Source organism: Podarcis tiliguerta (assembly GCF_965153285.1).
Source record: "Podarcis tiliguerta genome assembly, chromosome: 6".
NCBI lineage: Eukaryota > Metazoa > Chordata > Lepidosauria > Squamata > Lacertidae > Podarcis > Podarcis tiliguerta.
Window position 1 is genome coordinate 35349785 of NC_139539.1, and position 25814 is coordinate 35375598.

The following is a 25814-nucleotide window of genomic DNA, read 5'->3' on the forward strand; positions in this document are numbered from 1 at the left end:
AACTGCAGAAGAAACCAACGTTCTTACTCTTCTGTTTACTTCAGAGGCAGGCAAAAAGCCAAACATTGCTGCTCCAATCTGCGAACTCTACCAGCTGCTCCTTTAACATGCAGCTCTCCAAAGGCTTTGTGAATAATAGTTGCTATTTGTACCATTCACAGCGTCATCTCCTCAGCAGGCAGAAATAAAAAAAATAACACAATGGCAATAAAGCAGAATCTTGCCCCAGGGGAGGAAGAATGTCACTTTAGCTGAGCAGTGTTTTGAGATTAGCTTTTACTTATCCATGGAGTGAAGAAGAAAACAAGCACGTTTCCCAACTCCTGCAAGAAACGGACCTCTGTGTAAACTACAGCATAACATCCTTCTACAATACATATTGCTGCAGGAAAGTTATTTCTCCAAGGGGTTAAGTTTTATTTCCCTCTCAATACTCAAACATGGGGTAATCCAATACCTTAGTTGCTGGAGATTCCAGATTCCAGCAGGCTGCACCAGAGACAGAAGTTTGGAGAAGAGGATAACACAGGTGCAGGCTAAATTAATTCCTTGCATACACTGTTGTGACTCTGATCCAGACAGAGCCACAACAAGTTTTTTGTTTTGTTTTTTGTAAAGTCCCAAGAACGTGCTAAAAAGGCATGTATTTGAAACTTAGAATAATGTGTACTTGACCTACTCTCCTTCTGCCCCTGTTCTCTCTTTTTCCCATCAGTACTACAACAGGAAGGTGGGTGGAAAGGGAAAGCAGGGGAGTGTCTCATTCAATAACATAATACACATTGTAAATTCTAGAAGCTTTAATGACAATCCAGTAGAAAAAACACCTGATAAAATCTGATATAGTCTTGGAAATGGGAAGGGTTTAAGAGTTAAGGTTCATCTTCCCCCTGGTCCCCCAAAACAATTTCATGATAAACTTTAAATGCAGCTCGAAATAGAAATCTAGCTGTCAGTCCCTGAACCGCAAAAAGGGAGGGAGGGGTTTCCTCCTGCCAGTTTCCAAAGGAGAGGTTAAGCCTCTGCACTCAGTGCCATTCCCCAGTCTTTTCTTATTTCTGATTGCTTTATAATCCAGCACATCTGCGTTTCAAACTAATACCAGTCTTTTCTCATACACCGCTGGACACAAAAGGAAGGAATGCAGAGAAGTCTTGCACAACAAGAAAGTGAATTTACACTGCATTGGATGGATGCAGGTAACTGCACACTGCATTCCCTCTTGCACAATTAGGATTTCTTTATAAAATTCTGGCTTTAACCCCCTGATAAATAGTAATAGGGAGCTCAAACATGATTCATTTATATTTGGGTCGTCATCTGCTTTTTCAGTATGTAAACAGGAGAAATAACTTATTCAAGAATGCAGGCTGCAGTAGCAGTACCAAGATTTCAGACAGTACAGGTCCTCAGCGCTCATGTGACCATTCTGGGTCCATTTGCTGCTGGATGTGACTCTCACCAGAATTGTTGCCTGCAGAGAAGAAAAACCAGATGAAGAGGTGAAGAGCAAAAGAAAGTGCATCCTTAGTTTGCCCTTGCTTCCAAATTGATCTGACATGCTCCAGTGCTGCCAGTTTATTGGTGGGGAATATGTTATAGCAGAAGGACCTGTGCTGCATTGTGAGCACTTGCCTAGCTCCAGCTGCCAGGACTTTCCTCTGCGCTCAAGCACCCATCGCCTTGACAATGTGCAGCCCCTAGCACTGACAAGGCAGCCTTCAGGGGTACTTAAAAGATAGGCACTTCTTTAAAATAAATACACAGGACTTTGTCCAACAAAAATCATTTATGCTATGTTATTTTGCAATCCTTATTCCTCAAAATATATGAAGTGAGTTGCAGTCAAAGTCCACATTTGTGTGTGCGTGTGCGTGTGTGCGCACTTAGAAAGAAAGCAGGATTTCTAAACAATCAAACCCCCCGCCCCCCCAATTTGGATGAAAATTGATGTTGAGCCCTTGCAGAAAATGTGCAAAAATAAAATTGAACATTGGCTTTGGTCAGATGGGTTTGTGGTTGAACAAAATGCTGATCTTTCTCTTTTTAAATAAAGCTGGGAGGTAGAAAGGGTGGCTTCTGCAACCCTATCCATTGTACAGCACACAGGAATTGAAAAAAAAAATACAGCCATGGAAGTATTTCATCAAGATTCAGATGGTTGCATTTATTTTGGTAACTGCTCATCCACTCTCCAAGTCACAGACGGAACCCAGCAGAGAATTACTAGAACTGTCAACTGAGCAGCCTCCTTGGGCTGCCCCAACTCTGAAAAGGCTTTTCAGGTTAGTTGCCATGCATTTAGGATTACTATACATCCAAGAAATAACTGGAGTCCAATTTAGGTCACTTTAGCCTCTTACCTTCTGGCTGCCTATTCAAGGAGAGAGAAGCGAGTTCTACCAGCACGTCATCCTCTTCATTCTCATCTGCCTCATACCAATATCCTCGGCATGCATTATTGTCCTTGCAATACTTGAGAAACCTAGGGGTGCCAATAAAATAGTAGTGTTAATGCCACCAGCCTGACCCATGAGCTTTAGAGGAAGTCAGAATAATTTTAAAAGGATATATTTGCGCTAAACCAGAATAGCCGAGGGGATTCTTGCTCAGACATAGCTCACTGCTTCCTGAAATGTTCTAATTCTCAAGTAACCATTGGCTATGAAGTATATTTCAACATCAGTTCTTGCTTAAGGGTGTGCTGTGATTAGAATTGCATGTCCTCAGGGCAGGGAGCCACAGAGGTAAGCACCTACTTTGCAACAACAAGATCCCATGTTTAGTTCCTGGCATATCAAATACCTGGGCTGGAAAAGATTTTACATCGAGGTCTTGGTAAGCTGAAGCCTGTCAGAGTAGACAACACCAGGCTATATGAACCAACAGTCTGATTCAAGACATGGCACATTCATGTTCATAAAAAAACAGAGGTCTATATAAATGCAACACCTTGACAGGGGCAGGATGATCTATTCGCCCAGGCTACAGGCACAACAGTCGTAGCAGACTCTGGGGTTGCGGCGCTCATCTCGCTTTATTGGCCGAGGGAGCCGGTGTACAGCTTCCAGGTCATGTGGCCAGCATGACTAAGCCGCTTCTGGCGTACCAGAGCAATGCACGGAAACGCTGTTTACCTTCCCGCCGGAGCAGTACCTATTTATCTACTTGCACTTTGACGTGCTTTCAAACTGCTAGGCTGGCAGGAGCAGGCACTGAGCATCGGGAGCTCACCCCATTGCGGGGATTCGAACCGCCGACCTTCTGATCGGCAAGTCCTAGGCTCTATAGTTTAACCCACAGCGCCACCCGCGTCATATAATGCTTATTTCCCCTAAACTGATTTCTGAATTTTATTGTTATTCATGTTTTTATACTGTATTTTATGCTGCTTTTACAATTTAGTGTTTTAAATTTGTTGTTAGCCGCCCTGAGCCCAGTTTTTGAACCGGGAAGGGCAGGGTATAAATAAAAAAAATATTTATTATTATTATTATTGTTATAAGAGGGTGTAGGAACTGGAGGGCAACACTTACTCGCTCCAGCACTGATCCTTGCTGAGAGTAGCCGGATTTCCTACAATTATCAAGAGTGCCTTGGCTCTTGTAATGGCCACATTCAAGCGCTGAAAGTGGAGAGAAGAAAAAGAAGAAAAATTAATCCACCTGGCCTGGCAGTAAGTGAAGATTACATTCAGAAACACACTATGACCAAGCCAAGCCACAAATGGTACTGCTTCTCTCGCAATCTCTGGAGGGGAGGAACGCAGGTGTAGTGTTTCTTGACCTGCCCTGGGTCCCAAAGGAAAGGCGACAAGGGCCTTTCTGAAGATTATAGGATGATGTGCCCAGATTTGTACCTTGGGGTTCTGAAGGAAGCCTATACTGAACTCCTCATCTATATTGAAGTAATTGCTGCTGCTGCGCACTGTTGAGATGAGCACCACACGCCGCTCCTGGCCCTGGAACTCTTCAACACAGCCAACCTGGAGGGAGACAAGAAGAATAGCCAGATAACAAGGATTAGGAAAATAAATCTTCAAATCCCAAACTCAGGAAAGGCAAGCAGCTTAGCTGGGGGCCTTCTTCCTCCTTGATCCTTGATCCCGCTGCCCTCCAGATGTTGCAGGACAACCGCTCCCATCAACATAGATAATGGCAATGCTGTAGTTGTAAGTCAATCACCATCTGGAGGGCATCTTCAGGAAGACTGAGGAAAACTCCTGCCTGAAAGCCAATCAGTGTAGACCAGGGTATTCCAATCTTGAGTCTCTAGCTGCTTTTGGACTGCAATTTCCATCATCCCTGACCACTGGTCCTGCTAGCTAGGGATGTAGTCCAATAACAGCTGGAGAGCCAAATCTGGAAGGCCCTGGTGTAAACAATACTGAGTTAGATGGACCAATAGTCAGATTCCATATAAAGCAACTTATTGTGTTTCTGTCCTTGATGCAGTGCTTACTCTGTTCCCACAGCACTTGTGATGTAAGAAGGCATACTTCATCATACAAAACCTCACTTGGGAACTTTTTTGGACCATATGATTAGCCACTGCTGGACACAAGTGGCAGAACAGATGGATTTTTGGTTGGGTGCAGCAAAGCTATTCTTATTTAAGATGCACCACGTCTGATGTGGATATATATCCAAACCATTTCTCCCTTGGCACGACTGGTAGGAAAACTTAAGTCTCACCTTTAGTTCCTTGATATCGTTCACACCCTTTAGTTCCAGACCAATGGCTTTTCTTATCTTCTCCACCTGGGAGAGAAAAGCAAAACCAGTTATTCGTTCACCCCCTCATTCTTATTGTCCGATTCAGTTTCTAGCAAGCTAGAATGCTGCACGTCTGCTGTCTAATGCCCTCAGCAAATGGATGAATTCCTTTGGGCCACTAAATAGGGATGGTGGCTTCAGAAATCTTCCCTGCCGCAAATGGGCAGGGTAGCCTTTAATTCTCTGTTGATGCAGTGGGAGTAACTGGTCTGATATTCCTGGTAGAGATGATGGGAGTGGTGCAGGAAGGATTCAGACCCTGGGCAAAGGCTATACTATATTGGCCCTGCAGTCACTGCTACCTTTAGCAGAAACCCAGGACACGATGGAGCCTTGAGGTTACACAGCACAACTATTCACAACATCCACATGGAGAATGCAAGACGTAGCCTGGGCCACACATGACTAGCTGCAACCACCCAAAAGCAAGTTATATGGCTGCCACACCACATTTTTAGCTGCTCCAACCGTAACAGCCGTAGCATCTGTCTACAGCAGAGTGCATCCTTCCACTGACCACATGCATGCATATAACTAGTTGCAACCACCTAAGTTGGAGGACAACTTGGCCAATGAAGAGGCTCCAAGTTTCCATGACTCCTGGAAGGGAATCTTGTTCAGTGAGCTGGGGCCAGCAGAAGATCTCACCTGCTTCCTGTATGGAGTGATGACTCCAATGTCTTTGGAGGAAATGCGAGACATGCCTTTCTTGCCCTGCTCCTCCAGGAGCAGTTTTTTGAGGTAGTCAGTCAGCACTTTAACCTCGGCCGTGTTGAAAAACGAAGGGCTGTTCCCTTCACGCTGGTCTTCCCCGCAGACTCCGTGAAAGATGATGGGAAACCCCTGCAAGGAGAAAGCACACCGACTCAGCTGTGCTCATGCTTATGGAAGAATTCCCAGGTGCCTACCACTCCTCACCTGCTTCACCAGCTCCTTCCAATTGCAGTAGGACTCAGTGATGCCACGGTCGCCATGCTTCTGCAGCTCCCCATCATAGAACTTATCATTGGGGAACTTGAGGATGGCAGCATGGGACCTGGGGGGCAAGGAAGACCATACTTTAGCACATATAAGATCCTTCGTTTTCCTCTTATGCTCATAATAATGCAATGCCACATTACACAAAACGGGCCCACTGATGCTGTAGCAGCGTTTGATAAATGGGCGGCCTCCATGCCATGCCATTTGTAAATAATTTTCACAAGTTGGCAGGAGCTGAGTGTGTGAGGGCGAGCGAGTGCTTTTCTTTTTAGGAAATGGGCCGAGGGGCTGTGGGAGAGGCAAAACTTGCTTCTGTGTGAAGGCCATCCCTTTGATAAGGAAAGGGTAGTAGTAGTTGTAAAACACGACATTTACAGACTGCAATTTGTAAAAATGTGTTAGATGTCGCTATTCTTTGAAGGCAATGGCTTCCTTCCATGAAACGGGTCTATAAACATCTGGGATGCAGACCTGAATCTCTCATTCCAGTCCCTAGTTGAAGTCACTCTTCGGATATCTTACCCTCAAGTAAAATAAACATTTTGTCTGTGTTTTAGGGGAAGATGATCATTGTTTAAAAGTAACTGGCAATCTTCCTGCATTAGTATAAAGCATTGGCTGGCCCCACTTCTGCTATAGTCTCTTAAGAAGCTGGCCCAGTCCACTTATCAACCTGAATTGGGAAGACAGAACCCAGGAATACCACTCAAGTCAACCTAATGTAACATTAATGTTACATTAAATAGGCATGATCCATACAGACACACTTGTGCGCCACCTGCTGGAATCCTGAGGCAGAGCGGTGAATGTACCTGTAGTTACGCAGCAGCTTAGTGACAAACTGTGGATTGTAGCTCCCATCCTTCTTTTCGTACAGTGAGTTTTCATGCATCAGCCGCTCCAGCAGGGAAAGTCCTATAAGAGTCGAGAGGCTGCTCAGAGCTTCCAAATGAATGCAAGGGACAGGGGCTGGGAACTCTCTTATCTTTTTCTAAACCCTTTTTCAGAACAGCGCTAAGGCTCAATTCATGCTCCTGTCCCGTAGCACAGTTGCTGCTAAGACCAAGAACGATGCGGGTGCAACCTCAAGAGGGGCAAGCCATTTGTGTGAAGAAAGTTCACATAATTTGAGTCAACTTGCAAAAATCTCTCGTTTTCAGAGTGTTGTGTTTATGCACTTAACATAATTGCCAGCTGTATGGTGCAGTTTTGCAGAAACAGCTCAAGAAGCACCGAGGAAGCTGCTTCATACTGAGCCTGGACCAAGGGTCCATGTAGCTCGGCACCGTCTACACTGATTGGCAGCAGCTCTCCCACATTTCAGGCAAGAGTCTTTCCCAGCCCTAATGTGGAGATGCCAAGGATTGAACCTGGGACCTTCTGCAGGCAACCCCCATTCTCTTATCACTGAGCCTTGGCTCTTCCTCAACTTGCCACATGGGTTGCATCTGCTGCAACAACTGTACTGCTGGCATTGCATGATTTGAGCCTAGAAGCAGACTGTTCAACAAGGGAGGAGTCCACACAGAGACTCCTTTGGTTGAATCAACCATTGCCCACTTAAAAACCCACTTGGAAGATTTCAGCACAGAGCTCAAATGATTTATGCTCCTCCTCCTCCTCCCAACCTTAAGAACAGATACCTCAACTTGCATGAAATGCCACGCAAAGCAAAATAAAATACATGTCAGTGGGTTTTTTAAAAAATTGCTACCTGCTCCTTACTCACCTAAGCCATGCTCCTTAGCCAGAGGAGACCTCAGGATTGGTCCCAGTTGCTGGGGATCACCTGCCAAAACCAGCTGACCTCCTTTAGCATTAGTCCTTGGGTCCATCATGGCTAGGATGCCTAAAGGAAGAGGAGAAAAAGACAGGGCTCTAGCCATTTGCTCAGTCTGGTCCATAAGCAGAGTCCTGGGGCTTGAACGTTGATCTGCTTTCCCCTAAAGCAGAATAAGGTTTAGAAATGCAGAACTAACTAGACCTGGAATGTGTTTTGGGAAAGGCAGCCTGATCATCAACAGCGGAAGCAAATACAGAAAAGCAAACAAGATAAGCTAAATGCTGTTTAAAATGAGTGAAGGACGTTTTAGGAAGAAACATTTTGATTCAGGGCCTTCCGGAACTCTGGGGGCTGAACATAGTGAAACATGCTAGCGAGAGCATACATGACAAGGCAATTGCCCCACAATGAACCCTGTCAGTTTAGTGAATAAAATGAAAGTTTGCATTCTGTTCCATTAAAAACCAGCATGTTAAAAAAAAAAGTTTCCCGCAGAAATGACAATCCTTTTCAGGGTAGAAAACGCACCTGCAATAGCAATCAGGCTCTGAGGTTCCTCAGCATGACCACTCTCATCGATGAAGACGTGAGTAAAGTGTCCCGGAGGGAACTGAGCATAGACCAGCCTAGCCAGGAGAAACAAAAGGGAGCAAAGGGAGGATATTTGACTTCCCAGCTAGAGGACAACCACATCACGTGGCCGTTTAACAGAGGAGTCACATGGAAGATGGAGGAAGAAGCTTGTTTTCTGATGTCCCGGAGGGTAGGAACAGAATCAGTGGGTTCAAATTGCAAGAAAGGAGATTCCGAATAAACATTAGGAAGAACTTTCTGATGACAAGTGGAATGGACTGCCTTGGAAAGTGGACTCTCCTTCATTGGAGGTTGTTAAGCAGAGGTTGGATGGCCATCTGTCACCGATTCTTTAGCTGTGATTCCTGCACTGCAGGGCAGACTAGATGGCCCTTGGTGTCCCTTCCAAGTCTGTGATTCTATGTAAAATGGCTGCCACCAAAAATGCCATTTCTGTTTTGGTCTGGATTCCATTCACATGGTGGCAAACAGCAGTTATGTGGCGTCCTGAGTACTAAACCAGGGCCTTCAGTAGCAGCTGTGTCACTATGGTCTTAACTCTGGTTCTAGGTTTCACAGATAGCAATGTAACATACCCAGAAGAAAGAATTGTGCTTCAGATTGGTGTCTTGGTGAATTGCATCAACTGACAACTAAAACATTTTCTCTCAAAAATAGCTAATAAAGACCATCTTGGCTGTGAGTCCTGGGAGACCTGCTCCCTTCCTTGCAGACCATTTCCACGTGGCCTGGGAGGGCAAAGTCCTGACTTACACCAGCTGCAATATCTGAGGGCTGCTATTGATTATTTTTTCTAACTTTATTTTAGATCTTATTATGATTCATGTGGAAATGTTTAACGTGGTTGTGTATTTTTCAATGTTTTATTTATTGCTTAGGACTACTTTATGCTTGTAATTATGTAACTTTTTATGTTGTAAGCGGCCTTGAGCATGGTTTTAACTAAGGAAAGGCGGAACACAAATAAAATGATGCATGTATTTATGTATTCCATCTCCTTCAAAGAGAATGTGAAAGGGTTTATTTAAAATTTTGTGGCAACAATGGTAACAAAACAGTTTTCCATCTAAACATATTATGTCTTACCCACTACGTATGCAAACACATACAGTTTTTCACTTCTCACCTATTCACATTTGTCATTTTTGAATGATATCTGAAGCTACCTTACCTTCCTGCTGTTATCAGGGTGGTGATGATCACTCTGTAGTTTTCTAGAATCTCCCTGCTAGGAAAGACGGGAGAATCCAGTTTCTTGTCCCAGTTACAGACATGCTAGAAGCAAAAACAGGTATTAGGCATAAGCTGGGCTCTAGCAACATCCTTGTTCACCTTGTATCTGAGGAGGAAGAGGGTACTACAAGCTTACTACCACTACCCTGAGAGGAGTGAATAAAGAACCCTAGGTAGGAGAGAACATTTAGCTTGGACACAAGGAACTAGTATATACCTTGATATCCTCAGGGATGGTGCGGTAATCCCTGCTGTTAGCATTCATCCTGTAGATCTTCCTGCTGTCCACATGTTTCAGGAGGAGCTGACAGAGCAGGTCAGAGGCACTGTTGGAGGGGGCGCAGGCAAGCACGTGGGAACCCTCAACATGCTTTAGTACCTGAGTAGAATAGGGAAATAATACTGGGGGACTGGTGGCCAGCCAAAGAAATCACTTCCAGGCTTATAAGGAACGGTAGCATTCAGCGGGCTCAAGAGTTACCTGAGACTGGTCCAGACTTGCAGGATGCAAGATGGGGATGATAACAAACCAGTTAGGTTTCTGCAAGACTCTTGAATTAGGTGAGTATCCTGGTTCCATCATTTCAATACTCTTAAGCAAGCCTGCTTCTCTCCCGCATTTAATAGTACAGTGGTACCTGGGGTTAAGAACTTAATTTGTTCTGAAGGACTGTTCTTAACCTGAAACTGTTCTTAACCTGCAGCACCACTTTGGCTAATGGGGCCTCCTGCTGCTGCTGCGCTGCCGCTGAATGTTTTCTGTTCTTATCCTGAAGCAGAGCTCTTAACCCGAGGTAATATTTCTGGGTTAGCGGAGTCTGTAACCTGAAGCGTCTGTAACCTGAAGCATCTGTAACCCAAGGTACCACTGTATACTCAATGCTAATCTAATCACAGTGATCAAGTTCTCTCCTCACCTGTTTAATGGCCTCCACCATAGTGACTGTCTTGCCCGTACCTGGTGGCCCAAATATAAGGTACGGGGCTGGTCTGGACATGCCTGCTACCACCTGATAGACAGCTTTCATCTGCTCTTGGTTGCTCTCCAGATTCCGGTCATATAATCTGAAAGGTGGGAAGAGTGAGTGAGAAAAAAGAAGAGGTACCAAAGTGCAGGGCAAAGAGAAAGTAAAATGGCACGTTCATACCACATACTCATATGAACCCTCAGCTCTAAGACCTCCATACAGTTAGGGCATTTCCATGGCAGAAAGGGACCTTTGTCCACTTCCAATCTCTCCCTGCTTCCTTTCCATACACTCACTTGAGCAGCTGATCGGCAGCGAGTAGAGAATGTCCCAGTGAGAAAGATGGGAATAGCAGATTCTGAAGTTGCCACTCTTGGGCAAGGTCAACGGCACGATGCTGGACTCGTAATGGCAGACGACAGAAGGTGAAGTTCACATCAAACTTCATTTTATTGATGAAGCGAGATGTCAACCTGGGAAAAGGAAAGGGTGCTGAATAAATTACCAACAAGCTCTGGGCATCGCTGATCTCAGGTCACTCTTGCAGGCTACCAATTTCCACCAACCTTTCTAGCTCCAACTTGCATACCCTTCCCCCACACAATACCACCTGCTGAATCCATCCGCTTGAGAGCCACCTACTGCCAATTCAGGCCAATCATAAAGTCAAACTATCCAACTACACTGCTTCCCTTTCCCTTTCAACTACTTCCATTTCCCCCTTAACCTTCAGGGCAATCCCACCCCCAACCTGCTTCAGCCATTCTTCAAAAGGCCACAGACCAAAACTGCTCCACTTCATCTGCTGGTCCCACCTGACCTGCTGAAACTAATGAATTTGCTTTCCAATACTGTCTACCAACCTCCTGGACTTTGCTTCCCCTTCTTTCTTTTGCCTGCCTACAATATTGCATCTCTTGAGTTTTGTCCATCTGATGGTGTCTCTAGCAAGTGAAAATCTAGGTTTGACAGCTCCTGACCCAAAGGATATCCCTTTGCTTTTAACAGCCAAGTGATGAAGAAAGGCAGAGCAGGTTCTGCAATGTTGTGAATTACATCTGCTACATGTCCACAAACACAAAATTACAAGTAACCACACCTGAGTTGGAAATCTTAATTCCATTTTCAATGGAAGGAGGTCTAAACAAAGCCTCAGGCCGGAGGACTCACCTGTCAGAGAAACCCAGCTTGAGTTTATCCCATTCCACAGCATGGACATAGCCCTTGTATTGGACAATCGGGTGCCGTTTGCGTTCTTCAGCCAATGTTACTAAAATATGATCACCTCTCAGGACTGATGGGCGGTTCTCCGCCACACCAGGTGCCTAGAGCAGAAAACAGAACCCAGTCTGAGAGGCAACCATGCCCTTTTAACTTCATGCTCCCAATAACTACCTGAAGAGGGGAAGGTGGCATCTTGCACACAATCTGGTCCTTTCCATTGGTGCCTCCTCAGCTGACTTCTACATTGACTTGCTTGCCCCCTTCCTGCTCTCCAACTGGTTCACCTCTACCACTCTCTTCACTGCTCAGCACTGAATTGGCATGTTCCTCCTCAGCACCAAAGGAAAGGGGCACCATGAAGTCCTTGAGATCTCCTCTCACCTCCCCAGGTACTGGAAACAGCTGAGGAGTGCACATTAGGGTATTCCTCAGCTCCTCCTAGTGTCCATCAGCGGAGAGGCGCTGGGATCTTAATGTGCTGGGAGGGGGAAGGTTGTGTGTTTTAGTGTGGATGATAGGAGAGAGGAGCCCAGGCCTGCCAGCAAGTGCCCCAACCCACACTACATGCAACCCAAAGCCCAATCCACATCCCTGATCTAACTGCTACATATTATTCACACAATATGAGAAACTCTCTTCTCTAAGAGAACTCTTTGTCTGCTGCTTACCGTCAGGACAAGAAACGGACTACTCTTGTCTGCTTCCATGCAAACATCGGACTGATCGTATCGATGAATGTCCACCTCCATCTGGATCTCCTCTAGGTAAAGGAGCAGATGAAACTTCTTACTGTAGTTGTCAAACTGCAAGGCAGCTTTCAGGTCGCTCCTATGGAAATGAATCATAGTATCAAATCAAATTTAACCTTCTCAATTCATGAAGTTGGAAGGAACCTCACCGGTTACCTGGTCCAACTTCCTGTCAATACAGGAAATCGACTACTGCAGCAGCATCCCAAACCAGGAAATGCACTGAACCCCCAACAGGCAGCCATCCAACTTCTGCTTATAAACCTCTAAGGAAGGTGAGTCCACCACCTTCCAAGGGAGTTTGTTCCACTGTTTAACAGTTTGTAAAAATATAGCAATATGCGCTTAATAAGGGAAGAAACATTGGAGGAGGGGGGCAGTCTTACCTGAGCTGTGCAATCTTCTTACTGGTGCCATCTTTGGGTGCGTGGCCTTTATTCATGCATTCTACCTGATCCTTCAGGTCTTTTGGGTAGTTGTAGTGCTGCAGAGGTATTTTTTGCTCAGGGTCATAATTCAAAGTGCTAGAGGGGTAAAAAGCAGTGCAAGGTTTTATTGATCAATGTCACGTGTAACAGGACAACCCCCAGTTGTAGCAGTGCTAACTCCCGTATAACATGTAAGCTGTCAATCTGAGCAGCAAGCAAACAATTCCAGTTACCACCGAGCAATACTTCACTTTCTCTCACAGGAGAATTAATTCAACGATACAAAATCAAAGGGCGTGGCACTCTCACCCTCTGGTGACCCACCACTTCCCTTTGGTGTTGACCCTTATATGTTTGGCCTGCTGTTCTGCAGAAGCCCTCTTATCTAGTCTGTGGGCTGGGAGGCAAGTCAATTAATTGCATCCGTTTGCACTTGCCTACTCCTCAGGAGTCTCCTGACTGCTAGAGCAACCAGTAAGTACATGTGTGCAGCTGCAGTGCTTGTGGCATGAGCAGCGGCTGTGACAGTTTCCTCAATTTGCAGATGTGCTCATAGGCCCCCAAAGGTTGCTGATCCCTGGTATAGAACGTTAGGTTCTGCACAGTCTCCCTGTAGGCAGTCTGCATCCTTTATTTGCAAGTTCAACAATGCCCCACAAATTCCCAGAATGGGCAATTGCAAGGAAGATCCAGGAAACTCTCAAAGCTCTACATGGATGGCCAAATTCACAGAAGCATGTCAACCTCTTGATGATTATACCAAGTGGTTCCTAGCATTTGTGGAACAATAACCATAGATCAAACACTATAGACAGTGCTTTGATATGCAGTGATGCAGATAATTGGATGTGAGATGGTATATTTACAAGCAGCAGCTCCTTCGACTCCCTCCCGCTGTAGGAAAAGCCTGGAATATGGACAATGCCATCAAGTGACAGAGACTAGAAGAGATAGCCATAAAAAAATTATCTGTATTACAATTGTACCTTTCTGGGCATTTTTGTTGTAAGCTGCTTTGAGAGCAAATATTGGTAAAAAAATAATAATGTATCAATACACAAGTTGAAATTTCACCTGACATCTCAGACATGATATTATCCCTTTCTGTGGATGCCATTCACATGTTTGAGTCTCACTGGATGAGAAATGGCTGAGGCAGAGCTTTCCAAACTGTGTGTTGCAGCACATTAATGTGTCGGCTGCAGTGTGTAGGTGTGTCACGTGAACACTCCCCGCACTCCTCCCGGGGCTGGAAAGAAGTTAGTTTAACCTCTGGTTTGCTAGTAAAACTGAATTACTGTATCGCGAATGATGCATGTCTAAAAATTGTGTCACCAGCATGAAAAGTTTGGAAAGCTCTGAGCATGAATCAATCCCTCACCTAGGTAGTTCATGAATGACTTATCTCAAGGAAGATTTAGGAGGAAGAATGAGGTGAAGACTTCGGAATGCTTATGGAAGGACATAAACAAACAAGAGTTCTAACTCTATCTGAAGTCCAGCTCCACCCAACAGCTCAGACGTTGCCTATTACAGTCATACTTTGGTTCGTGAATGCCTTGGTACTCAAACGTTTTGGCTCCCAAACCCGGAAGTGAGTGTTCCGGTTTGTGAACATTCTTTGGAACCCAAACGTATGATGCGGCTTCCGATTGGCTGCAGGAGCTTCCTGTAGCCAATCAAAAGCTGCATTCTGGTTTCCAAATGTTTTGGAAGTCGGACAGACTTCCGGAACGGATTCTGTTTGACTTCCAGTGTATTTATTTAGCACTGATAGAAAGCTAGGTGCTGTACAGCGTCAAGGTGAGAGTTTAAAGTATCTACATCAGCTGGGAAAGACATCAGAAAGGAAAACACTTAAGAAACTGAGTAATTCAAAGTAGGAAGGAAGGAAGGAGTGTTATATGGCAGGAGAAAAACAGCTAGGAGACAGCAAGACTGGTTAAGGACAGAGTTCTTAAAGAGTGTAAATTTGAGAAGTGGTTTGACAAAGAAGGAAGCAAGAGAGAACACAACAGTAACAGAGAATCCCCACGTACTTTTTTGGTGCAATGCCTTCCACTATCTCAACTTCCTGTGGCTTGTGCAGTTTGGCTTGGTATGGCTTGTAAGGTGCTGAGGGAGCCAGCTGTTCTTCTAATTTACTGTGAGCAACAGCAGACATGAAACGTCCAATGATGAAGCATCCAGTCTGCGCACTATCAAAATCAAACATCATGGTGACAGGAAAGTATCCGTAGTCCTTTGTCTGACAGCGCACTTGGATCCTATACGTTTCTCCTGAAAGTAACAAAGCCTCTTAACAGTACAAGCTATGAGGAGGGAGGAGGGTGCCTGTTTCTCAGTCTTTCTAGTGTAATTCCTAACAACAATATCTGAAATCAGGGGACTGAGATACATGCCCCTCCAGAATATGTAATGCAATTTATTAACTGTTAACAGGTCATCTGGTTTTAAAATGTGTCAAGTAAACAGAAAATGTTAATGGTTTGTGGTAACTTATTTTATATTTCATCTAGCAGAATATAAAATATTTGCTTCTTGAACACACACAAAACATGCTAGGAATTTATTTTTTTGTGCTTTTATGTGTCATCTTAAAGGTAGTGATAGGAAACAATTTAATTTTTTTTTTTTAATTCTGGAGGAAGATGAGGGGCAGCCAATAGGGTTTCTCCACATAGTTTTGATCAGATTTTCCCTTTCACTACCATGGTGGTTTCAATTTCATGAAACTGAGGGAAAAATTTGTTTCCAAAAAAGAACAAGACCCTTTTTGTTTCCCCCACCAATTTTAAAAAAGCACCTCCCCACCAACTTTAAAAAGTGCATAGCAAAAACCTTCAACCTACTTGGCTGCAATTTGGCAGGATTCTTACCTAGGGATACCTCTCATATCTGTTAATTTTCATAACAACTGCCCAAATAATGTTAGGAGAGAGTAACTCTTCCAAACAGTAAAGGCTGCCCTTACCCTTCTGTAATTTGGCAGGATTCATCCCCTCAGGAGGGAGAAAAATATATAAATTTTAAAATATGCCCAGCACAAAATCCCCATAATCTATATCTCTATTATCTGGTAGGCTTTATCCACTCAGAAGGGTAACTATGCCTGCAAATTTCATCCACTTCTGTCAAAAGGTAAAATAAAGGGTGAAATCCATATAGTGAAAAGGGGGAAGAATTAAGCTTAGTTTTTCTGAAGTAGATTTTGCCTTGGACCCCAAGCCAAACCACAGACCGCAGCAAACTGAATCGGGGTCTAACTCAAACTGACCCTCAATTCATCTTCAATGACATTTCAGACACTGCCCCACACCCACCAGCACCCATTTAGTGACATACTCTCAAATTTCCAAGAAAATATATATCAACAACAATACTGTTAATATATATCAATGACAATTCCGGATTTCTAGTAAAATAATAAATTTAAAAGGCTTATATGTTTTTTGTGCTAGAGAAGTCCTTTCACAGTCCTTTCAGTTTAGGTGAGAAGTTGCTTGAATAATTTGGTTGTCTCTGCACTGGCACTACTTTCTCTTGGAGGCTCACTAAAGCCCAAGTTTGAGCATATTTCACATGAATGGAAATACCTTTTGAGCTGACTTTTGGGGTTTTAAGGGGTTTCAACAATATTTTTGCAACTATTTAATTGGACGGTAGTGAGATATTTTACATATATCATGGTTACCCAGTTTAATCCCCTTCAATGGGTTAACCAATACATTTCAACAAATAAGCACATAAGTTACCTGGCTGTAATTTCACAGGTGGCTGTTTATAAGTAAAGATAAATTCACGACGTCCACGTAGTTTTCTGAAACTTGACAGCGTCACTTCATTTTCTCCATTATTTTGTACCTCTATTACAATATTCTTTACTTCATTTGGAGACACATGCAAACTGATTTTACCATTCTCCCCATCACAACTCGAAACAATGTCCACTCCATGCTTCTTGGAGACCAATTCGGCTCTAGGGAATTGAAACAGCAGAGTAACAAGTTCCTAAAATATTCTATCCTATATACACATCTGCAATTGCTCCGAGATAATGCCCCATGTTCTGATGTGGAGTTATTCAGAGGGTGTCAATGATATTCTAACATTATTGTACAGCAGGAAGTAGATATAATGACCCAGTATCAAAAAGAGGAACTGAACCCATTACAGCAACACTTTTTAATGCCAACCAAATCTGCACTCAGCCCTGAAGCTCACTGGGTGACCTCAAGCCAGTCACTGGCTCTCAGCCTTAGCTACCCTCAAAAGATTGTCGTGAGGACAAAATGGGGAAGAGCACTATGTATGCCACCTTGAGCTCCTTGCGGGAAGAGTGGGATAAAAATATAATAAACAAACAAAAAACAAATAAATAGCAGCAGATAGTCTGACCTCACTTATCCATGCCAAAGTTTTCTCCAGGTTAGACTATGGTAGAGTGTTGTGCATGTCTCTGAAGGCTGCTCAAAAGTACAGTTAGTAATCTAACAACTTCATCCAGCACTAAGCAGGACTGGATATTATTATCATATTTTGCCTCAACAGCACAGTGGATCCAGTTTGAAGTACTGAGTCATTATTGGCTTTTTACATTCAAAGGCCTTGGAAGTTTAGGACCAGGATAAGACCTTCAGCTGAGGGGCCCCTGGAAATGCCCGTTATTGGCAATGTGACTGGCTTCTTGAGAATCTTGGATTTAAAATGTTGCTTTCAAATTTTATTTTCTTGCAAGACTGTATTGAGCTCCCTGCTCTGCCCAGCTTTTGTGAGAGTTAAGGTAAAGACCAGAATTCTTTTTCCACATCCCCAAGGCTGCATGTATACTATGACACACATACACAAATCCAAATTCCGTGCAAATATAAATAACTTACCCTGCATTATGTAAATTAAGGACATTTGCATTTCCCATAATTTATTGCACTTGCTCTAGCCATAAGCGAGGAATAAGGGGCTAAATGGATTCTGATTATCTACCCTTAGTGAGCTAGTCAGAGTGAGCTCACAGTTTATGTTTTCAAGTTTATTTCCACAGCAAAGAGGTCCGAAAACTTTTTATTAAATAATGATGAAGATTCCAAAGTTTCTGAAAACAAGGGCCAACCCCAGCCCGATTTTCAGTTATGTGGTAGGACTGGGGACTCGGGAATGCAAAGACCTATCTCTGAAATGCAGAGTACTAGAAAGTTGTGCTCACACACAATCCCAGTCTTTTAAGTCTTCATCATCTCCTTCGTTACCTGTCCTTAGCACGTGACCTGCGAGGAGGTGGGGCAGCACCTGGGCTTTGGTCCTGGTTAGGCTGATCTCCAGCATCATAGCTTGGTTTCCAGTACTGATCAGTAAACTTTACTTTTTTCTTTACCTACACAAGGGAAACAAAGTGTAGTGACCATGAACAACTGGAAGACTCTGAGAATAAAGTTCATAGCAGGAAGCAGGGAGTTCATAATGGTTCATACTTTGGATTCAATACAATCCAACTTCAGAAGGAGCCTTCTCAAAGTGCCCCACCATTGGGGGATATTTTCAGTAGAACCCATCTCTACATACGAGATGGAAACTTATGTTCAGGGCTGCGTATCCTCTCTGGTTTAAAACAAACAAGAACAAATCCAAGACTTTTGCAGCAAGATTAACTCTGATTCCGTGTCAAATAATCTAAGTGCAGCTACTTGTATAAATTACTGATTTGCATATATTTTCTTTGTTCTGCTTTTGGCAGCTTCTTGCTCAATGGAAAAGGGTTTAGCACAGCAATTAAGGGAGAAGCAGACTCGAGAATGGAAAAAGTTGTTGGGCCAGCCAGCCTGTCCTGTATAGAAGGAATTGCCGGATGCCAAGTGAGAACAACAGTGCATTCGACTCAGCCCTGTCTACACTATTTGGTAGCTGCTTCCTGGAGTCTCAAGCGGAGGCTCTTTCCAATTAACAGCCTTGAAATGTGTCAATGGCAGGTGCCAGTAAATTAACTGCGTGAATTCTGTGTTCCCTTAGTTTTTGTGGGCTTGTGGCTTCTGAGGCTTCCCTCTCACAGAAAATCTGAGTACAAGGGTGGCTTGGTTTCTTCCTTCCCAAGAATGCAAAACGGAACCATAATTTTTTGACATGGTACAGTCAAACAAGTTGATTTTGCTGTCTAAAGAGCTGAAATGGATGAATTAATAATATATGGGGGCACCACTGTTATCGTTCAAGTAAACTGAGAAAGATTTACATTTTAAAAAATGTGTAAAGCAAAAGAGAGAGTGGGAGAGGGTAGACCCTAAAGATATACAGTACTGGGCCTCCATACCACCTCCCACTTTACCAGGCCTCAAGAGACATATGAGACATTAGGAAGAACTTCCTGACAGTAAGAGCTGTTCGACAGTGGAATTTGCTGCCAAGGAGTGTGGTGGAGTCTCCTTCTTTGGAGGTCTTTAAGCAGAGGCTTGACAACCATATGTCAGGAGTGCTCTGATGGTGTTTCCTGCTTGGCAGGGGGTTGGACTCGATGGCCCTTGTGGTCTCTTCCAACTCTATGATTCTATGATTCTATGTTTCAGTCTCTCTCAGGCCTAGTAGCTGCTCAAAACAATGTATCAGATGAGGAGTCAAAAATCAATAAGATAATCATCTCTCACCCTTCCAAATATCACAGAGTCCCGATGGAACCCAGCAAGGCCAAAGCGCCAGAGTGCATAGAGAACAGCTGAGAAGTTAGGTCCTCTAACATTATGTCTGCCAACACAAGAAACAGAAAGAAGACGGTTATTCAACAAAGGAAGCTAAACTGAGCAGGACTATTCTGATGGATTAACATGTAATTCAGTACACATAGGAACTCCTCTTTTCCAATACAGTTGATAGAAGGGATTTTTTTCCTAGTAAGTTCTTGCATCACTGCAGCAGGAAGAACTACAAATCTTCTGCCTTCATTGTATTTTAAAGGCACAAGAGCCTTGCCTTGCCCTGAATGTGCAGGCAGTCACAAATCTGCTGGCCAAATACATCTGCTGTGAATTTATGTGTGAAACTGTTTGTCTTTCAGGGTTCATCCAACTGCTTTTTGTCCCCTTTTAAAGTTCCTCTTAATAAAGTTCCTTTGTTATCGAAGCAGAGAGAGTACTGTGGTAAACTAAAAGTCCAGCTACTTTTTTTGGATAATAAGCTTTTGTGAACTTTCCTGATGAAGGAGACTCTAATCCACAATTAATGGGATCATAAATATGTTCATCTTTAAAGGTACCACAGCTCAATTGTTGCAGAAATCATTGTGCAATTGTTGAGTTTCTGTGCAACCTCTGAGTACCGTATTTGGCTTATTTTCTGAATCTGTTTATTTATAATGTTTGGTTGAGAAGCTTATACATTAAAAGCATGACATTCAAATCAATGAACAAAAACCACAAATTGGTAAACAGCATATGCATCTTGGTATACAGTTTATATTTTCTGGGATGACTGTCTACATATACCTGGTTAAACTACTTTCTGCTCTCCATTAGGATTTCAATAACAACTTAAAAGTTTGCAGCAGCAGCTTGGGCAGTTTTTATATAAACTGAGGGTAGAAGAGAACCATTATTGTTTTGTTTACTCATCTCCTTTGCCTCATGTCCTACTTGTAAATTTAGACAATTGTGTCTTACATACTTGGGACTTCCTGGGAAAGAAAGACAGGATTAACCAACTGTTTTAGAATGCCGATTTTGTTATACTGTTACATTTTGGATAATTAAAAAGTTAGGATTTCTTTTTTAAAAGACAGAGTGGGAAGAGAGGAGCTAACAGGCCTGGAGAACATGAACCAAACAATTCAGGCAAATATTCAGAAATGTAAGTGTCGCTTCCCAGGCTCCTCAGAATAAAAACCTGGGAAAGTTCAATGTGACTTTTCCCTCTCCTTGCTTACTGAGCCTAGACAAACTCCCTTGCAAATGACCTTGAAAAACGAGCCTTTTCCTATCAGGGAAATTCCAAAGGAGCAGCCAAAACAAAAAAGCAATCTTGTGCCATTATGTGTTTTCTTTACTGTGCTGCGACTCCCTACCCCACACACTTTTTTTAACATTCCAAGAATCTGAACTTAGCTACTCATTGAAAATCCTGTGCATACAAGTCTTGCCAGGAGCCAGTGGCGTAGCGTGGGTTGTCAGCACCCGGGGCAAGGCAAGTAATTTGCCCCCCCCGCTGCACTGTCCCTCCCCCAGATAGTCCCTCGCTCTCTCTCCGCACTGCACACCTGGCACCCTCCCCTCCACAGTGGGCGGCGACCTGACGGCTCGGATCGGATTCGCACAGCCAGCACTGCAGTGAGAGAGAGTGAGTGAGCCAGGTAGGGGCAGAGAGCTGCGAGTGCGAGCGCGCCCCCCCCCAGATGTTGCGCCCGGCCCCCCTGCACCCCCTACGCTACGCCACTGCCAGGAGCTAACCAAAGTACAGTCATACCTCAGGTTTCAGATGCTTCAGGTTGTGTTTTTTCAGGTTACGAACCGCCGAAGCCCGGAAGTACCGGAACGGGTTACTTCCAGGTTTCGGCGGTCGCGCATGTGCAGAAGCGCTGAATTGCAACCCGCACGTGCACAGATGCGGGTTGCGAATGTGCATCCCGCACGGATCACATTCGCAACCCGAGCGTCCACTGTGTTTCTTTGAAGTGTATTTCATTTGGCACAGAACAGTTCAGGTAAATTAGGAGAAGCTGCTTCAAGCCATTAAAATATCTGGGGAAGGCTAGCTCAGTGGCTGTCAGGGCTGTCTGAAGCATATGCGTCGCCGGGGTGCAAAGATCCACCTCCCCCCCCCCCCAGTTGCTCAGTCCCAGGCATGCAGGAGGGTGGAGCCGGCCGGCCGTCTCAGTGTCTTGCTGGCTCAATCACCCCGGAACTCGTGACGCAGAGCCACCCGCAGCAGAAGAGCCTGCCGCGGCGCTCCAACCAATGGGCGGGCTCTTCCCCGGACTCAACTCTCGGACCCCAGACTCTTGGTCTGGCACCCCTGAGAGCCCGGCACCCCTAGCGCCTATGGGTAAGGCGGCCCTGGTAGCTGTAGCCCTCAACCTGAGCAGTATGGGAAAAATTTGTTGTTGTTTCTTACAAGCTCCGCTTCCCATGCTGCATCAGCAGCCCCGAATTTGAGTGCTAAAGTGCCTGTAACACTGAGGTGGGAAGGGGGGGGGGTTTCAGGGCTTGATGAGCCAGCTGGTCCCCAACTTGAGTGAAAGAGTGCAGGGAGGGAAGATTAATAAGCACTCTGTATTCAAAAGTGAGGTGCAGGTTGTGCAGACAGCAAATAAATAAATAAATAAATAAATAAATAAATAATAGATTATTTCTACCCCAGCCACTCCAGGCGGCTTTCAACAGAACATTCAAAACAGAATAAAACTTCAAATATTAAAAACTTCCCTAAACAGGGCTGCCTTCAGAGTCCTCTAAAAGCCAGATAGTTGTTTACAGTATTTCCTTGACATCAGAAAGCTACAGATGAGAAATATTTCTGGGTTAGTCCACGAAATAGAGCAAGGAACTCCTTGCAGAGCATCTCCTCCGTGTGCTGCCTGGGAAAGCTCTTGGGAGGAAGAGAAAATTTGACCTCACACCTTTCCACTGTGAGCATACAATAAACAGAACAAACAATAAACTGTTTGCTAAGCAGCAGCTTGATTCCTTGTTGTTACCTGATATTTTCATGCTGCTCTCTTCAATCAGGTTAACTGACAGGTTTCTCTGTCCTCTCTTCAGGGTAAAATGGCTTTTCGCTAGCCCGTGATGGCAGTTTGGGGATTAAAAGGCTACCTCAGCTGGAGGTAGTGAGCAGGCTGTCTAGCTTTTCTCTTCTTACCTTAGAACTAGGTTGTTGCTCGGGAGATTTACTTTCGGTTTTTCTAATGCTCTGCTTATAGGGGAGGATTTTGCGCATACACAATGCTCAATGTAAGTCCTCCCATCCCCATCCCCCCATGAAGAGCCCTCCAAACATACAGAAACACCTATCTTGTCTGGGGATACCCCACTCCTTTTCATTTCCACATTGCCGAAAAGGAGAAGGGAGGTCACCATAACATTGCTGTCCTAGGCCCAGTTACCTCAGACTAGAATGGTCACATACTTTTAGCAGCTTAAACCTTGACCATTTATAACAGCTTTCCTGCCAGTAAGACAAACAATGTTATTTGCACAGATAGGGTTCTGTTCTGAGGAACACTAATCATTAATTTTTTTAAGGCATGGCACAGCTTGGTCCCTTTTGCTCTTTTTCTACAATAAATTCCACCTTCTAGAAATTACAACATCTGAAAGTGACCCTTTGGTTCTCCTCCAACAAGTTCTGCAATTTCCAAACCAAACTCTAATTCTCCAGCCACATTCTTGTGCTCCCAGATTCTTAAAAACACCCTCTCAGGGGATGCCTACACTATCTTTTAAAACATTCTTCTCATTCCATCCCCCCCCCCAAAAAAAATTACAAATGTGAGCGCAGTAGAGAAATTCCTTTCCAACATCCAAAATGGTCATTTAAGAAAATCGTCCCAAAGAGGGGAAATTGCTTTTTTTAAAGCAGTTGTCAGCCTATGAGCAATAGTCCACTTCTATCTGATGCACATCAACACAACAGTCACTGTAAGCAGCTTCAAAGAGGAAGAAATTGGCTTGTATCCAATGAGCCAAACTATGCGGCTTCCTCATCCCACCTAACTCATCTATAAAATCTTTGAACAATCTTTAGCGTCTTCTGCCTTTTCACCATCCGAGACTGGGCCTCATTGTTACAGAGAACTCTTGTGTTGCCATTTCCACTTCCTATTTTGGTCATTTCCCGATGGCCTATTTATTGAGAATTTACCGCAATTTCTTTGAATAAAGTTTGTGGGGAGGTTAGATGGTGCCAATGAATCGGGCTGTTGCATCAGAAAATTGTTAACCCCACACTTTCCAGTGCATTTTCCTGTCACTTTCCTCATTGCAAAATGTCCTGTTTTGGTGGGGTAAGGACTCTGGTCACACGCAAGTAGCAAAGCCTGAATTTGCAAGTACTTTATTGGCTCCCATCCCCAAAAAGTGACTATCTGCAAGTGTCCAATAACTCCACCAGCTAGACTGCACCGCTAAACCACAAATGCACAATTTTCATAGGGAGTCCTGGGTGTTGTCGGGTTTGTTTGAGCACTTGTGTTCATTTCAGCTGCATGATTTAGAGCCTGAGAACTGGGAGACTGAGGTGAACAGAACAAAGCTATGTATTGAGAACTTTATTTTGGGAATATGGGAAGAATTTATTTTACCCACCTTCCTAACCTCAACCTACCCAACCGTAGCCACGTCAAACCATGAGAATCCTGGGAACTGTCGTTTAAGCTGTTGTGAATTACAGGCCTGGGATGGGCAAACTACAGTTCCCATAGTTCCCTTTTTTATTATTTTGGGTGGGGAAGGGAATGTGCTTTGAAGGTCTGGTACTTTACAGAAAACATGGCTGTAGGCTGCTCTGAACCCACCAGAGAAGGCGATATTTAAAGATCAACAGGAAAAGCTCGCCGTCCAACTTGCATGTTTCAACCAAACCATTCTGAAACCGGTCTACTTATCCTGGAGGCCAACCCATCCAATCTTCTCCTCGGGGCCCTTCCTTTCCTTCGCCTACTACCCTTCCTCTGAGCACCGTCTGACTCCCTCCCTTCGGCCCCACATCCTTGCTCCATTTTTCTTGTGTTTCTTCTCAGACCCTCCTTCTCGAGCGCTAATATGTAAGGCTGAACAACTGAGAGAAACCACCCCAGCCTTTTCCCTCCCCTCGAACACGGCGTACACCGACGTGCCCCATTTTGCGCCACGGATGCGCCTTTGCGCTGCGCCGAGAACGCAGCCGCTGCTGCTTGCCAAAGGCGTCGGGGCGCGCGAAGTTCCGCTCCACCGTGGAGACCCAGAGGCGAGTTTGAATGAAGCTAGAGGCGGGGGGGGGGGTCCCACTCTGGGCAAGCCTGGGCTTGCTGCTCAGTAGGGATTCCAACGCTTTCCCCTTCATTCCAAAGCCAGGGAGCCGAGAGGAAAAGCCTCCTGCGCTGCAGAGATGCTGGTCGCTCCGCCATCCTTGAACCTCTCCCGCCCCCCATCGCTCTCGTCTACTAACCGAAATTCCTGATTGTAGATCGCCGCCAGCTCTTTTTTGTTGCTCACTTTTTCCTTGCCAGAATCCTTTAGGAACTGCACGAACTTCTCTCCGATCTCCTTATTCTCCCTTACGGTGCGTTTAGGCATGGTGGTCGCTTCCTCGCCTCCGCTCCCACCAACAAGCTCCAGCAAATCCGCCTGGCCGGCTTCCCTCCGCCTGTGAAATGTCCCAGCCTGCAGAACCGGAAGAAACGAAACTGAAAGCTAATGGCCAGGCTGACTCAGGCTCCTCGTCGGCCTGGGAAGGGTGGAGACAAACCAATCACCTCTTTCCCTGCCAATCCAAGGATTCAGACTTGCTGATGGTTTTCCTCTTTTTTTTATCAGTCCACCCATGGGGTGGGGAAAGAAATACGGAAGGAGAGGAAAGCAGAATTCTATAACCTGAGCTCAATGGTCGAACGCTTAGATGTGAAACAGGTGAAGAAATAAGTAAGAACTGTGAACATGTACAGAATAACTTTTGCTAAGTCTTTAATAACGAGGATTATGACTGTTCCTCTTGTTAGGCAGGCTAAGGCTGCAAACCTCTATTCAATCAGTGGGGCTTGAGTAAGTAAGGATAGGATTGCACTGCGAAGCAGCAGATTTTAGGTACTATTAAAAGGCACCAAACATTCAGTTATTTTAATACATTTTTCACTGCCATCAAAGGAGGCAGATTTTTAATTTCTGCCTCAGGTATCAAAATGGCTTGGGGCATTCTCTAATTTGGAGGCAGGAAGTTTGACTCTCTCAGCAAGCTGACTTTCACCAACTCCCATTTTAGAAATTTATCCATACAATAGTGACTTAGCTCACAGATGGGTGCATTTTTGGATTAAAAGTGCTTTATATTGCAATTCTGTGCATTTCTACTCACAAGTAAGCCTCATGTATTTCAATGCAGGTTAAAAGGTAAAAAGGTAAAGGGACCCC

General features: G+C 44.5%; 1 protein-coding gene across 1 annotated transcript; it reads right to left on the bottom strand.

Annotated features, from left to right (window-relative positions):
* Positions 1-782: 782 nt before the first annotated feature.
* Positions 783-24983, bottom strand: MOV10 (Mov10 RNA helicase; the record flags this gene model as incomplete). Its single annotated transcript, XM_083446599.1, has 23 exons — positions 783-1474; positions 2364-2485; positions 3537-3625; positions 3860-3985; positions 4695-4760; positions 5424-5618; positions 5694-5811; positions 6569-6671; positions 7486-7605; positions 8068-8165; positions 9305-9408; positions 9584-9745; positions 10284-10431; positions 10631-10807; positions 11505-11659; positions 12227-12386; positions 12694-12831; positions 14775-15015; positions 16491-16714; positions 17982-18106; positions 19368-19464; positions 22406-22426; positions 24856-24983. The coding sequence occupies 23 exons, from the start codon at positions 24981-24983 to the stop codon at positions 1410-1412; spliced, it is 2982 nt and encodes a 993-aa protein (XP_083302725.1). The 3' UTR covers positions 783-1409.
* Positions 24984-25814: the final 831 nt, after the last annotated feature.